Source organism: Alligator mississippiensis, chromosome 1 (genome assembly GCF_030867095.1).
Source record: "Alligator mississippiensis isolate rAllMis1 chromosome 1, rAllMis1, whole genome shotgun sequence".
Taxonomy (NCBI): Eukaryota; Metazoa; Chordata; order Crocodylia; family Alligatoridae; genus Alligator; species Alligator mississippiensis.
Genome location: NC_081824.1, coordinates 242,100,382 through 242,114,534, shown reverse-complemented (window position 1 = coordinate 242,114,534; position 14,153 = coordinate 242,100,382). Strand labels below are relative to the sequence as shown.

General features: G+C 49.7%; 1 protein-coding gene across 4 annotated transcripts in view; it reads left to right on the top strand.

Moving 5' to 3' along the window:
* Window positions 1–14,153, top strand: part of PTK7 (protein tyrosine kinase 7 (inactive)) — a 188,245-nt gene that overhangs the window by 98,435 nt on the left and 75,657 nt on the right. The window contains exon 1 of one of the 4 annotated variants that reach the window (XM_059720358.1): window positions 8,708–8,768. The exons of the other annotated variants lie outside the window; for them this stretch is intronic. Within the exon in view, the coding sequence (XP_059576341.1) occupies window positions 8,723–8,768 (46 nt within the window). The 5' untranslated portion in view covers window positions 8,708–8,722. Of the gene's footprint in view, window positions 1–8,707; window positions 8,769–14,153 lie in introns of those variants that run through there. 4 annotated transcript variants of the gene reach the window in all.

The following is a 14,153-nucleotide window of genomic DNA, read 5'->3' as shown; positions in this document are numbered from 1 at the left end:
TGTGACATGGGCACTACTTAATTGGGTTGTGACATACATCTTTGGAGGATCCCAGGACTCTTGACAAAAACACTAAGTTACAGTCATTGGGGGGTGGGGGCGAGGGTAATTAGCCCATGGATCCTTTGTGGAGGGTGGTATCTGGAGCACATACACATACTGGGCAGTGCTGGGCTGTGGGGTCACTCACATTTGCTCAGTCCAATTAACTATATGGTAAACCAGCGTTTCCCAACTGGTGTGCCACAGCATTTTGGGCTGGCGCTACGTCCCCCGCCTGCTGTTGCTGCTGCAGACACAGACAGACGGGGAGTGTGGCTCTAGCCAGGCAGGGGGCATGGCGCCAGCTCAAAATGCCATCCGGCTGGCTGCATGCCACCTTCTCCCCCACTCCCTGTCCAGTGTATCGCGGTGCTTTTTGTGCGGGCCGGGAGCAATCCGGGCCCTTTTGTGCACGCGGGCCATGGCTAGCAGCCCGGGCACGCGGGGTCGGAGAAGACCGGTGGCGAGCAAGAATTAGTCACAGACGCGTAATGGTTGATTTAAAGATTGTTTACTTACACCAAAGGTGGTCGTGGTGAAGGCTGGACAGTTTTCCAGGTACAGCTCCGCTTAAATCCTCGTTAGAGGACTACGACAAGTTCGCTGTCTCCCACGGAGTTGTTGAAGCTCCGTGGGTTCGTCTGTTTCTTGTGCAGGAAGGGATATGTCTAGGAATCTATCAGCGACGGGGAGAGGCCAGAGGCTGGTCAGGCCCCTGTTGCCTTTTAAAAAATACGTTGGGTCCGTAAGGATCCGCAGCGCTTAGAGATCTTCACGCAAGGCAAAGGTTTCTCTCTCACTCCGATTTCTCTCCCTCTCGAACTCCAATTTCTCTCCAACTTGGGCGGAAACCACCCAAGCTCTTTATACGGCTAGCAAGCCAATTGCTAGCCGCCACGTGTGCATATTTTAGAACTAGCCAATAATGTGGCTCGAATTCTCATACAAATGGCGGGAACTCTTTGCACTGAGCATTTCTTAGATGCAAAAGAAATGCACCATGCAAAGAAAGCTACAAATTGGCGGGAAATTCTCCATTGCACCGGGGTTCTCTTCTGCAGCAGAAAACTCCACCGTGCAAAGAAGCTGCAATTTAGCGGGAAAATAATTTAGCAGTGCCAAAGCACACACAAAACAAAAATCACAACTTTGGGTTGTGACACTTTTTTATTTAGGTAAGTGTGCCATGGGACAAAAGAGGTTGAGAAACGCTGTGGTAAACCACGAGCTTTGGACTAATGTCATGCATAGTTTATACTATATATAAGTAGGTACAAAACTGCAACTTAAAAATTTGCTTATTCTTACCTGTACTAAAACTTGCAACAGATTCAAAAAAGGTAAAATGCATCAATTTTTGGATGAACTAAGTCTGTGGGTACTATATGCAAATTACTATAGGTATGTATGTATGTATGTATATTTTAGGGTCAGTGTTTTCAAGTTTGCTCATCACTTCCATGTGTTCAGGGCCTACACGGGAAAGAAGTTGGGGGAGGCAGGGCCAAGGGGGTTATCTAACCCCTTAGATTTATTTTCTCTGCTGAAGCAGTGGGAGTAGGACAAGTTCAAGGCAAACCTCCAATTATTAGATTCAATACCTGGAAAATTACAACACATTTATAAATTTTTCATATATAGAATCTAATTATTGGGGGTTCATCGTATTCAGGGTTGTCTTATATTTGAGTACTTTATTCCTTTTGCTTTGTTGTGACAAGGAGTAGCTGCAAGACTTTTAGTACATGGGCCCTAGTTTTGCCTCACTGAATATTGTTTTGGCACCTTACCAAAAGCATGAGGCTGGCTCCTGACTTGTTTTCTTCTTCAGCAGTCCTGTCTTTTGTAGTTCAGGATGGTTGTCTTATCTGTGTGTCCAAAGATGGCTGATGAGGCCTATCGACAGACTCTTTTGCAGCTCAGACATGTTTCCATGTGGGGTGGGTGGTGTTGGATTCTTGATTTGGTCCATGACATGCTGTTTCTGCCTCTCCCACTTTTCCATCTCCTTTTGTTGTCGTGAGGTTTCAAAGTATTAAGATCCCTGCAGCAGACCCTCCTTCCATTTGGGGCAGTTCTGGATGATAGTATCCCACAAGTTGACATTGATGTTGCATTTTTTTAAGTTGGCTTTGAGGATGTCCCTGAACTGCTTTCCCTGCCCTTGGCTTGAGAGTACATCTTGGCTGAGCTGGGAGAATAAAACTTGCTTTAGGAGTCTGGAGTTAGACATCCAGATGACATGGCTGATCCAACAAGTTTAATGTTGGATGATCGTTGCATCAATACTCACGGTGCTTGCTTGCAAAAGGAGGCCAGCATTGGTGCATCTGTCTTCTTCCTACTGGATTTGAAGGATCTTCTGTACGCAGTGTTGATGGTACTTCTTCAACAACTTTACATGTCTCCTGTATGTTGTCCATGTCTCAGGTCTGTACAGCAAGGTGGGGATCATAGCTGCTTGATAAACCATGAGCTTGGTTTCGGATCTGATGTCACAATCTTAAAACACCTGTTTCTTCAGGTGACCAAAGGCTGCACTGCACGTTTGAGATGATGCTGATGTCAGCCTTCTGCAAGAGATGGCTTCTGAGGTATGGGAAATACTCATTGTTCTCCAGAGTCTCACCATGGATCTGGATTACCAGGTCTGGGGACTGTTCATTAGGAGCTTGTTGGTGGAGGACCTTAGTCTTCTGAGCGTTAAGCAGCAGTCCTATTTTCTTATATGCATTGGTAAAGACGTTGACGATTGCCTGAAGGTCTGCTTCTAAGTTAGCGTGCACTACAGCACCATCAGCATACTGGAGCTTAATGATTGAAATCGGGGTGGTCTGGGTTTTGGCTCGGAGTTGGCTGTAGCATCATGGCAAGGAATATTGAGAAGAGTGTTGGAGCGATGATACAGAGTGGCTTAACTCCCATTTTAATCTCAAAGGAATCTGTGATAGATCCACTGATGAGAACCACTGCTTGCATACCGTCATGGAGCAGGCAGAGAATGGTGACAGATTTCAGTGGGCATCTATACTTCAGAAGGATCCTCCACAGCACTCTGTGGGTGACAGAGTCAAAAGCCTTCATGAGGTCAAAGTGGTCCAGAGTTTTAAGATTTCTTGTTTTAAAGTGGTCCAGAGTGCAGTCCCCTGCCTCCTTTATACAAGAATATGGTCAGTACAAATCCCAGCAGGGAATGTGATGTTGCTTGGATGACAAAGGATCATTGTAACTCCTCCTGGCTGTGCTACTGGCCTGAAGATGAGAGTCTTTGGGCTTTATAAGTGTGACATCTCTGATACTTTTAATAGGTGAAGTATTTTGCAAGTGTGTGAATGATTGAGATAAAGGGTTTAGAAGCAGTTGGGGCCTGCACCCTGATCTGCTTTAGCTATCCAGCTTCTTTGGAGACTTTCTAGCACTAGAGGCGCTTTTCTTTGTTGCCAAAATTATCCGTGTCAGTTTGGGAAATAGCCACAGGAATGGCTTTAAAAAGGTGGTCACCCTAATACATATTGTGGGGTCTTTTGTCTTCCTCTGTAGTGAGGGAGTATGAAACTCTTCCTTGGATCTCTCAAGCATATTTTAACAACTATTGCAGCAGCAGAACACAGGAAACTGGCTTCTGTTGTTTCTCTGCTTTTCCTGCAGCATATTAGGTGCTGTGCCTTGTGCCTGTGTGAAAGGATTGATGGTGTAATTTTGCTGAGAGGTTAGACAATGGATTTATATGGGATGGTTTGGAGAGGGATGATTCTGTTTCAGGCAGGGGTTGTACTAGATCAGGGTTAGGCAGATATTTTCGCTGGCCACTTAACAAGTTTTGGTGAGCTGTGAAGGCTGCAAGGGTAGAAAAAAACAAATCATACACTAAAAATTAAACATCTACTATAACATATTATAATTATATTTCAAAAAATATTTTTGCCCTGATTTACATGTATTTGCATAGTGTGTATAGAGGTGATAGCATACTAGCTCAGAAATAAAATCTTACTCTTGTATATTGTGTGTGGGGTGTGGTTGTGTGTGTGGTGAGGTGTGAGATTTATGGGGGATGGGTGTGGGGTTTGTGGAGGGGTGTGGGTGTGTGTGTGGGGGAGGCTGTGCGGGGTCTGGGCAGGGTGTGGAGAGTGGTGTGGTTGTGGGTGGGTGGGGGAGTGTGAGGGATGGTGTGGGTATGTGTGTGGGGGCACCCCCAAATGCCACCCCCATGGTGCACAACCCCTGTTGGCGGTGGCAGCAGCAAGTGGCAGGCCCTTGGGGTGCTCATGGCCCTCAGGTGGAGCCTTCTGGCAGTGTGCAGGTCTGGCCACTTCTGGGAGCTATACATGATGGCATGGGCAGGGCCAGGATGGCCTGCCTCTGTCGCTCAGGGCTCCTTGCTTCTCACATGCAGCTCCTGGGACCTGGCTAGAAACGTGAGGGGGGAGACCTACATGATGGAGTCAGTGGCTTTGCCTCAGTCCCTGCCACCACATGAAGCTTGTCGTGGGACTCCACCAGGAAGCAGGGAGCAGAGCTGGCTGGACTCCGTCTAGTGGGGCTCCCTGCCACTTCCAGCTCCAGCCACTTCTGGGAGCTGCACGTGGCAGCAGGGGGTGGTGAAAGCCTCTGGCTCTACCTTATAGGGCTTCCCCTGAGTGATGCGTGAGTCCCTGGAGCTACATGTGAGCCACAGGGAGCCCAGTGTGATGGAACTGGGTCAATCTGGACTCTGCATACCTTCCCAGCTGCAGCTTCTCCCCACCCCCTTGGTGCTTCCCTACCGGCTACCCAGAGCACTGCAGCAGGAACACAAGGGGGGGCTGAGCAGTTGCCCTAGCAGCAGCAGCAGCAGTGGTCCCACTTGGAAGTTGTGTGCTGGCCAGGACCGGGCTCTGCCCTGTGTGGGCACTCACTCCCTCAGGGGGAGTGAGCACTGCACTCCCCCTGAGGGTGGGAGTGCAGTGTGCTGCCCCAGTGGGAGTGGGTGAGACTTGGGCTCCATGCAAGCACAGCAGCGACAGCCGCAGGCCAGGTGGGATGCAATTAATTGGTGGATGCCTGCCCACAGGCCAGATGAAATTGTTTGGTGGTCTGGATCTGGCCCATGGGTCATATTTTGTCAGCCCCTGGACTAGATGATCTTAAAAGGTCCCTTCCAGCCTACTTTTCTATGATTCTGTGAACATTGGGTTTGGCTGCAGTTCCTTTGCAGGAATCTGAAGCCACAGCTGAGAAGAAAGCTCTGCCCATGTCCTCCTGTTCCATGCACACTGCTTGCAGTGAAAAGTGACGTTTTTAGGAGTGTGTCCAGGGATGTGCTCAGTGCTCTGTCTTGAGTGTGCTGCTGGGCATGGCTCTGGCCTCTAACAGTGACCATTTGATATCTTTTCAGCACAAGGGGTTGGGGGTATAGAGTAAAAGCAAATGAGCTGGTCTTATTTCTTCATGCTGATCTTGGGATTGCTCCAGAGGAGGTATAGCAAAACCCAGCTTCACTCTGGTGACTAAGTTAAAGAAGAGCTTTGAGCCTGTCCATTGCACCTAGCTTGTGAAAGAGTCTTTGTACTAAAGTAAACACAAAGCTGTTCCCACTTCCATCCCTGGATCTTGCTGCCCAGGCACCTTCCCCTGACATACCCTACAGTCAAACTAAAACCAGGAAGCAGCATGATGGACACCTTGAATTTGGGCAACTTCCTATCCCTGCCTTGTGGAGCTTCCTCCCTTCTTATCTAATGTGAGGTGGAGGTTACAGCCTACCTTCCTGGGACAGAGCTCTGCAGAGCAAGGGATGTTTAATTTCCATGCAGCACCCTGTGGCTAGGGACAGACATTACACATAAACTGGTTTAAGTGATCAGAAACTGGTTTAAATCTATAGCAGAACAGATGTTCAGTGCACATAAACCAGTTTCAAAATGGCCAAAATTGGTTTGAGATAAACCTGGTTGAATGTAGTATCACACTTAACTGATTTGACTCAAACTGGTTTATGCAATGTCTGTCCCAGACTCCTTCCTGGTTTAAGATAAACCAGACTCCCCCAGCATCCTGGCATGCTCTCTGAGCTGGGGAGGGCGGGGCTTTCTCCTCCACAGCAGGGCTGACCCTGCCCCTGTGCTCTCTTGCCAGAGCAGGGATCAGCCCTAGCAGAGACACCTGTTAGCTTGGCCCTGTTAAGGCAAAGTGGGCAGGGAGGGAGTTGATTCTTCCCTTCTTCCCCTCTTCCCCCACCACAGCCAGAATCAGCCTGTCTGCTGGGAAGCAGAGGGGAGGAGGCTGCAGTGATGGTCCCTGGAGCTGGCAGACTGTGGCCGCAGGGAAAGGATGGAGGGAGGAATTAATCCTTCTCCCTGCCCCCTTCACCTTAACAGGGCCATGTTGGGTAGGTTGTCCCGCAAGTTGGGGAGGGAGGCTCTGTTCCGTGCTGGGGTGAGGACTCTTCCCCCTCTTCCTCCCAGGGTGGGGAGGGGGACTCTGTAAGGCACTGGATGGGGACTCTTCCTCCTCCTTCCCTTGGCCAGGCACGAGCGCCCTGACCTCCCTGCCTGCTGCTGCTGCCAGGCAGTAGGGACTGCACATTGTGGGGGGAGTGTGGGGGTCCCTACACCTTCCTCTCTCACACACCCACACCCTGCCCAGCTGAGCTTCTTGCTCTCGCTGTCCCTTTGGGAGATGAAGAAGAGGGGGAAGAGTTCCCCGCAGCATTGAACAGAGCCTCCCTTGCCTGGGGGCGGGGGGGAGGAGTGTGGGGGAAGAGTCCCCCTCTGGGTCTGGACAGCATCCCATTGAGCCCCTCCTCGCCATCCTGCAGCCAGGGCCGTCCCTGGGGGGGGGTGGCAAATGGGGGCGACCGCCCTGGGCCCTGCACTTTCGGGGGTCCTGCAGAGCCAGATGGAGCAGTGTGGTGACTGTCCTGCTGCTGATTTCATATTTGGCTGCTTTCCCCCCTGCACAGCCACTGAATCCGCTGCCATTTTCCTTGTGTCTAGGGATTGGGCCCCACACAGGCTGATTTGCCCTGGGCCCCACACCCCACACCCTGGTTGGGTTGTCTCTGCCTGCAGCGATGGGGGAAAAATGGGGGAAGAGTCCCTTGGGGGGGGGGGGATGACCCTCTGGGGCCAGGCACCCTCACAGAGCCCCCCTCGCCACCCCACCACAGGGGGTGGGGAGGAGGAGGATAAAGAGCCCCCCCAGCACTGAACAGGGCTCTCCTTCCGGGCCTGCGGAGGTGGGGGAGAGGGAGGAGGGGGAAGAGTTTCCTTCTGGGCCTGGGTAGCCCTGTGTGCCAGGAATCCCAGGTGTCAGGGAGCTGCTGGGGCAGGCCTGCCCCATGTTCCCTCTCCTCAGCTTTCCTGTGGAAGGGAGGGCTGCTTTAGTGCCCTTGGGCTTCTGGCTTGAGCCACTGCAGGCATGTGCTAAATGGCTATCCACCTGCAAACCAGTTCACTCTCTGCAAGTTAGAGTAACCTGAAAAGACTAAATCAATTCAGGCTCAGGCTTTTTGAATGTCTGTCCCTAGCCTGTGTGTCTGTAGTACTGCATACAAAGTTTAAATCCTAGTCAGCAGTGCCTCTAGCCAACTGGCCCAGCCCAGGCCAAGCTAGCTTGTTGATTAATCTCTTGGATATCTTAATTGCTTTAGAGCTTTTAGCTGAATGCTGACACAGACAATAACAGTGCACTTTAGCTTTGAATAAGGCAGCTTCATAGTGATGAACATAGGGTTCTTAAAAAAGGAGAAATCCTGAAAAATGAGACCCTCTTTGTCTCCTAACATGTGTCACTGTGTGCCTTGCCATGATCAGCCTGAAACTATGGGTTCCTGGGGGAAGTAGGAGAAAACTGACATGTTGTGCATCAGTCTTCAAAGTGCAGTGGTTATTCATGGAGCTGTATAAATAAGGCACATGTTCAGTGCAGAGGTGGTGTTTTCAGTAGTTGTGACTTTTGAGTGCATGTGGGGCTTTTGAGTGTATGCTGCTCTTAAGTTTTAAAGAACGGCTATCCTTAACATTTCACAGCCTGTGGGTACCTCCATAGAGAAGATGTTTCTGATAGTTGCTGGCTTTTCAGTCTGAAAGACAAAATCATGCCATGATCCAGTGCCTGGAAGCTGAAGCTAGATCATTTCATCTTGGAGTTCACATGCAGGTTTTTAACAATGAAGGCAATTAACTGTTGAAACAACTTACCTAGGAAGGAGCAGTTTTCAGCACTCACTCTCTTTAGATGAAGATTGAATATCTGTTTAAAAATACACTCTCCTCAACCCCCAAGTTACCAGCTGGATGACAGGAATTGGTATGTGGTTAGTGTGAGCTAAGGGCTGTGGCCATCCTCTGAAGGATTCATTGGCAACCTTCATTTTATTCCAACTGTAAGGATATTGGTGAGCCAGAGATTGTGACGGAGAGAAGGATAGCACACAGGAACTTGGGGCTAAAGAAGCTCCAAATGAAATGACTTGTTCCTAGCCCTCTTCCCTCTTGTGAGCACCAGAGCAGGAGGTGCTGGGGCTACTTCTGCTTCTAAGCCACATCTCCCTATGGTGAGATGCCTTTTTGGCTGCTTTTGTGGAGGAAGGTCCTTGCTGCCATGTGGCACCTGAATGTTGTGCTTCTGGTTTGGTGTTTTTAGTGTGCTGCATTTTTTTTGCAGTGTTTAGAGATGGGAGTCTCTGAGTGTGAGGATGGAAGCAGCAGGCATATTGATTTCAGGGGAACAGAACAATCCCCGTGAGTACAGCACAAGTCTCTCTTCTTTTACTACCTTAGAAATGGAAAGCAATTCTTATTAAGGTGTATGTGTGTATGGCTTTTATGCATGCTGGCAGTGGTCGTTATATAGTGGTCTGCACCAGCAGAAGGAGTGTAACTTACTTTTGCTCACTGTTACAGTAGCATAGCAACCTGAGAGGAAGATGCACTGAAACGTTTGTTTCCCATTGTTCCTGCATCTGGCTGAGGAGTTGTGGCACAATGGCTTCTCTATGTAGCTGAGAAAACACTTCATGGCTCACCCTTTATTCCATATTCTATCCTGACCTGTTGGCCTGAATGGGCATTATTTTTACTGAGAGAGTGCCCAAAAAGGCCTGCTTGGGGTCCTGATCCTTGCTGTACTGAGCAAACATAAAGTTGGACTGACCAGGCAGACAACTTGAGGTGGAGGGTTGGGGTTGGGTGTTTATGAAATGCTGCAGCATATTTTCAGACATGGTACATTTCTGCATGGCTAAATTACCAGAGGAATGTAGACATTCCATCTGGTTTGCTTTGTGTAAATTCTAACTTTAATAACATTGTAAAAATCCTATAAAAAGTTCCCATTATTTTGCCCACTGAATAACTACCTCCTAGTCCCTGTTCCAGTTGATGGCTTGATGTAAGGAAGAGTCAGTTAGGTTCCCACATGATTTAACATGACACCAGTTGTCTGGATCTGGAAAATGGTTCTTAAATTCAATCATACCGTTGCCTTTTAGTGTGAAATTATATAGGTGAGGAAAGCTTTATGTAGAAGCAAGGAGGGACCCAGGCTGTGCAGCAGCTAACTGGCTTGTGGTCAAGGATGTATTCCCCCATGATGTCATTAAGGAAGCTGAGGAGACGGTGATTTTCACATTGGTTCAAGATGTGGGAAACCAGTTGTGTCAGGTAAAGGGGAAGATGTGCTGTCTGGACTCTCAAGCCTGTGCTGAAGGGGGAATATAAGAGAACCCCCAAGCTTGCACGGCTAATGGAGTGGGATCCTATACTCTGCATAGGATAGAATGGGATGTCTGAAATATATGACTTTGTTTTCCAAATGGATGCATTGCAGATGTGATGTTTTCTGAACTCGCCTGTCCAGCAGATGGCAGCAGCACTAATACTGGTATCCAGGAGGAGCTGTGCTATGTGTGCACATGTGTGTGAATACCAGGGCTTATCTGAGTCACGACTTCTCTGGAATGTGTTGTTGAGTTTGTGCTGGTGTAGTGCTTCCTGCCACTGACTTCACAGCCGTTAGGTAGGTTTCCCTCCTAACCTTCCCTACCCCGCAACTTTGACACCTCATTTGTTATCTGCTAGGCACATAGATCTAAATAAGTCATGGTCCCAAGCTAATGCCTGGCATTAGCTTCTGCAGCACTGTTTCTGTGGGCACAGAAGAGAGCTTGGAGCCAGATCAGGTTTACTGTCTTGGTGTCTTGTTCCTCTGGCTGGTGTCCCTCCTGTTGTGCTGTTATCCCTATTGTCTCCTTTCAGGCTGTTAACATTTGACCTCTCATCCCAAGCCTCTCCCACACACAGGAATGAGCCAGGCCTTGCTTCCTGCTGCTGAATTTACATCCTTGCTATGTCCTGACCCCCTCCCCAACTGTTTTCCAGTGGGTTCTGCTCCCTCCACAGCTGTTCTTGGGACCACATGTTGGCCATGGGGTAGACCAGCATGAATTAGTCCTGCTGTCACACACTCTGTCTTGTCTCCAGCACTGACCTCTGAGAACCTTATGACCAGGTCACACACTGCCTTGACACAGGAGCTGAGGCTGATGTCATCAACCTGGATTTTAGGAAGGCCTTCGACATAGTTTCACATCCTATTCTCATAGGGAAGCTAAAGGGCTGTGGAGTGGATGCCTACACAGTCAGGTGGGTGGCCAGCTAGCTTAGGGACTGCACCCAGAGAGTGGTGGTGGACGGGTCGTTCTCGGCCTGGAAGGAGGTGGGCGGTGGGGTCCCGCAGGGCTCGGTCCTTGGGCTGGTGTTATTAAATATCTTCATCAGCGATTTGGATGAGGGTGTGGTGAGCACCCTCTCCAAGTTCATGGATAATGCCAAATTATGGGGCAAAGTTAATACATCAGAGGGCAGGGAGCAGATGCAGGCCGACCTGGACAGGTTAGGTCAATGGGCGGAATGAAATAGGATGCAGTTCAGCAAAGATAAATGTAAGGTACTCCACCTAGGACGGAGGAATCCCCAGCACACCTACAGGTTGGAGGATGTCCTCCTCAGCTGCTTAGAGGCTGAGAGAGATCTTGGATTCATAGTTGACTCCAAGATGAACATGAGCCGGCAGTGTAATGAGGCCATCAACAAAGCCAATCGCACCTTGTTGTGCATTAGCAGATGCATGACCAACAGATCGAGAGAGGTGATGCTCCCCCTCTATGCAGCATTAGTCAGGATGGAGTACTGTGTCCAGTTTTGGGCGCTGCACTTCAGAGGAGGGCCACTCGCATGATTAATGGTCTCCGTGAAGACCCTACAAGGAGAGGTTGAGAGATCTGGATCTCCTCAGCCTATATAAAAGACGGCTGAGGGGTGACCTTGTAGCCACCTATAAATTTATCAGGGGAGGAAAGTAGGGAATTGGGGATATGCTGTTTACCAGAGCACCCTAGGGAGTAACTAGGAATAATGGGTGCAAACTAGTGGAGAGTAGATTTAGGTTAGACATTAGGAAGACATTTTTTACAATAAGGGTGGCCAGAGTCTGGAATGGGCTTGCAAGAGTGGTGGTGCTATCACCTAACTTGGAGGTCTTCAAGAGGAGGCTTGACAATCACTTGGCTGGGGTTGGCTGACCTTGGTCCTCTTTCCTGCCAGCGGTAGGGGGTCAGACACTATGATCCGTTGGGTCCCTTCCAACTGTATAATCTATGAATCTATGAACCCTCCATAAGGAACAGACAGTTCCATGGAGCTGAGTCCCTTCACACTGTTCAGTTTTCTGTGGGCTAAATCTCCCTAACCCGCCTCCTTTTCAGTTTCATAGTTTCATAGATGTAGGGTTGGAAGGGACCTAAGTAGATCATCAAGTCCAACCCCCTGCCCTGGGCAGGAATGAATACTGGGCTCATATGACCCCAGCTAGGTAACTATCAAGCCTCCTCTTAAAAACCCCCAAGGTAGGAGCCAGCACCACTTCCCTTGGAAGTTGGTTCCAGATCCTAGCCGCTCTGACTGTGAAGTAGTGCCTTCTAATGTCCAGCCTGAACCTACTCTGAAACAACTTATGGCCGTTATTCCTTGTTACTCTGGGAGGTGCTCGGGGGAACAGGGTCTCTCCCATTCCCCGCTGGTCCCCCCTAGTAAGTTTGTAGACGACCACCAGGTCCCCTCTCAGCCTTCTCTTGTGAAGGATAGAAGTCTTCTCTTCCCCGGGATAGAAGTCAGGCTGATGGGCCTATAGTTAGCTGGATCCACTTTCCTCCCTTTCTTGAAGATAGGCACCGCATTGGCCTTCTTCCAGTCTTCGGGCACTATACCAGAGCGCCAGGAGTTTTCAAAGATCCGTGCCAGAGGCTGGGCTATGATGCTCGCCAGCTGCTTGAGTACCCTGGGGTGTAGATTGTCAGGGCCAGCTGACTTGAAGGTATCCAGCCTGTCAAGGTGTTCCTTCACAAGGTCAGCATTGATGGAGGGCAGGGGATCTCCCTCACCCAGACCTCCCTGACCCGTAGTGGGCATGGGCATCCCATGGGACTGATGAAAGATGGATGCAAAGTACCCATTACTAGGTTGACTTGTCAGTGTTGAATCCCATCCTATTCTCATTCTCCCATCCCTGTAACCTGTCCAGGTCCAGTTGTATCTTGTCCCTCCCTTCTAGCATGCCCACCTCACCCCCAAATCTTGGTGTTGTCAGCTAATTTAAATAGGGTGCTTTTCACCCCCTTGTCCAAATCGCTAATAAAGAAATTGAACAGTACAGGCCCAAGGACCGAGCCCTGGGGGACTCCACTGCCCACATCCCTCGAGGTCGAATATGACCCGTCCACCACCACTTTCTGGGTGTGGCCCCTCAGCCAATTTGCGATCCATCTGACTGTAGGCATCAATGCCACAGTCACCTAGCTTTTTAATTAAAATGGGGCGGGAGACAGTGTCAAAGGCCTTCCTGAAGTCCAGAAAGACTACATCCACCGCGACACATGTGTCCAATGATTTTGTGACCTGATCGTAGAAGGCAATCAGGTTGGTCTGATAGGACCTGCCCCTAATGAACCCATGCTGGTTGCCCCTGAGCATCATCCCCCTGCTGGTCCTTCACAGATGTGCTCCTAGATAATTTTCTCAAAGAGCTTCCCCAGGATCAAAGTAAGACTAATGGGCCTATAGTTGCCTGGGTCCTCCCTCCTCCCTTTTTTGAAAATGGGGACCACATTTCTTCTTCCAGTCTTCTGGCACCTGGCCATAACACCATGAGTGCTCGTAAGGCTGTGTTAGGGGGCCTGCGTTGACCCCTGCCAATTCCCTCAGCACCCTGGGGTGGAGAGCATCTGGACCTGCTGATTTGAACATGTCCAGCCCCTCCAGAAGTTCCCTAACTCGGTCCTTCCTGACCTTGGCCTGGCAGAGTCTCTCCCGAGTTTGTCCTGAATCCCAGTGGGGGAGATGTCCTGGTTCCTGCATAAAAAAATGGAGGCAAAGAATTTGTTAAAAAGGTCTGCCTTTTCCTTTGGTGCAACCACCAGATTGTCAAGCGTATCCTACAGGGGCCCCACGTTACCCGGTACCTTCTTCATACTCTAAATGTATTTAAAAAAGGACTTTTTGTTGTCCTTGATGAAAGCCCTAGTTTTGTATCTGCCTTAGCTTTCCTAACAGTCCCCTTACAGACCTGAGCGATGGAGGTATACTCCTCTTTGGTGATAGCCCCTCCCTTCCACGGGGTGTATGCCTCCTTTTTGTCTTTCAGGCATTCCTGAATGCCTTTGGCGAGCCAGGGGGGCTTTTGAGCACTCTTGCCCCCTTTGATTCTCATTGGGACTATTACCCCTTTGGCTCGGAGGATTGTCTCCTTAAGGAACGACCACTTTTCTTGGACAACCAATTCCCCTACCCTCCAGGACCCTAGTGCCCCTCCTACCAATCTCCTCAACTCATTGAAGTTGGCCCTCATAAAGTCATGGGCTACTGCCTTGCTGCAGGCCCTTGACACCCTGCGCTGGATGGTGAATTCCAGTAGGTGATGATCACTGTTGCCCAGGTGGTCAAGAACCTGGAGTCCCCTTACCAGGTCATCACCTGTGGCCAGGACCAGGTCCAGCAGGGCATTCCTGGTGGGACTGTGCACCTCCTGGGTTAGGTGGAGGTACTGTATCTCAGCAAGGAACCTTCATGAGC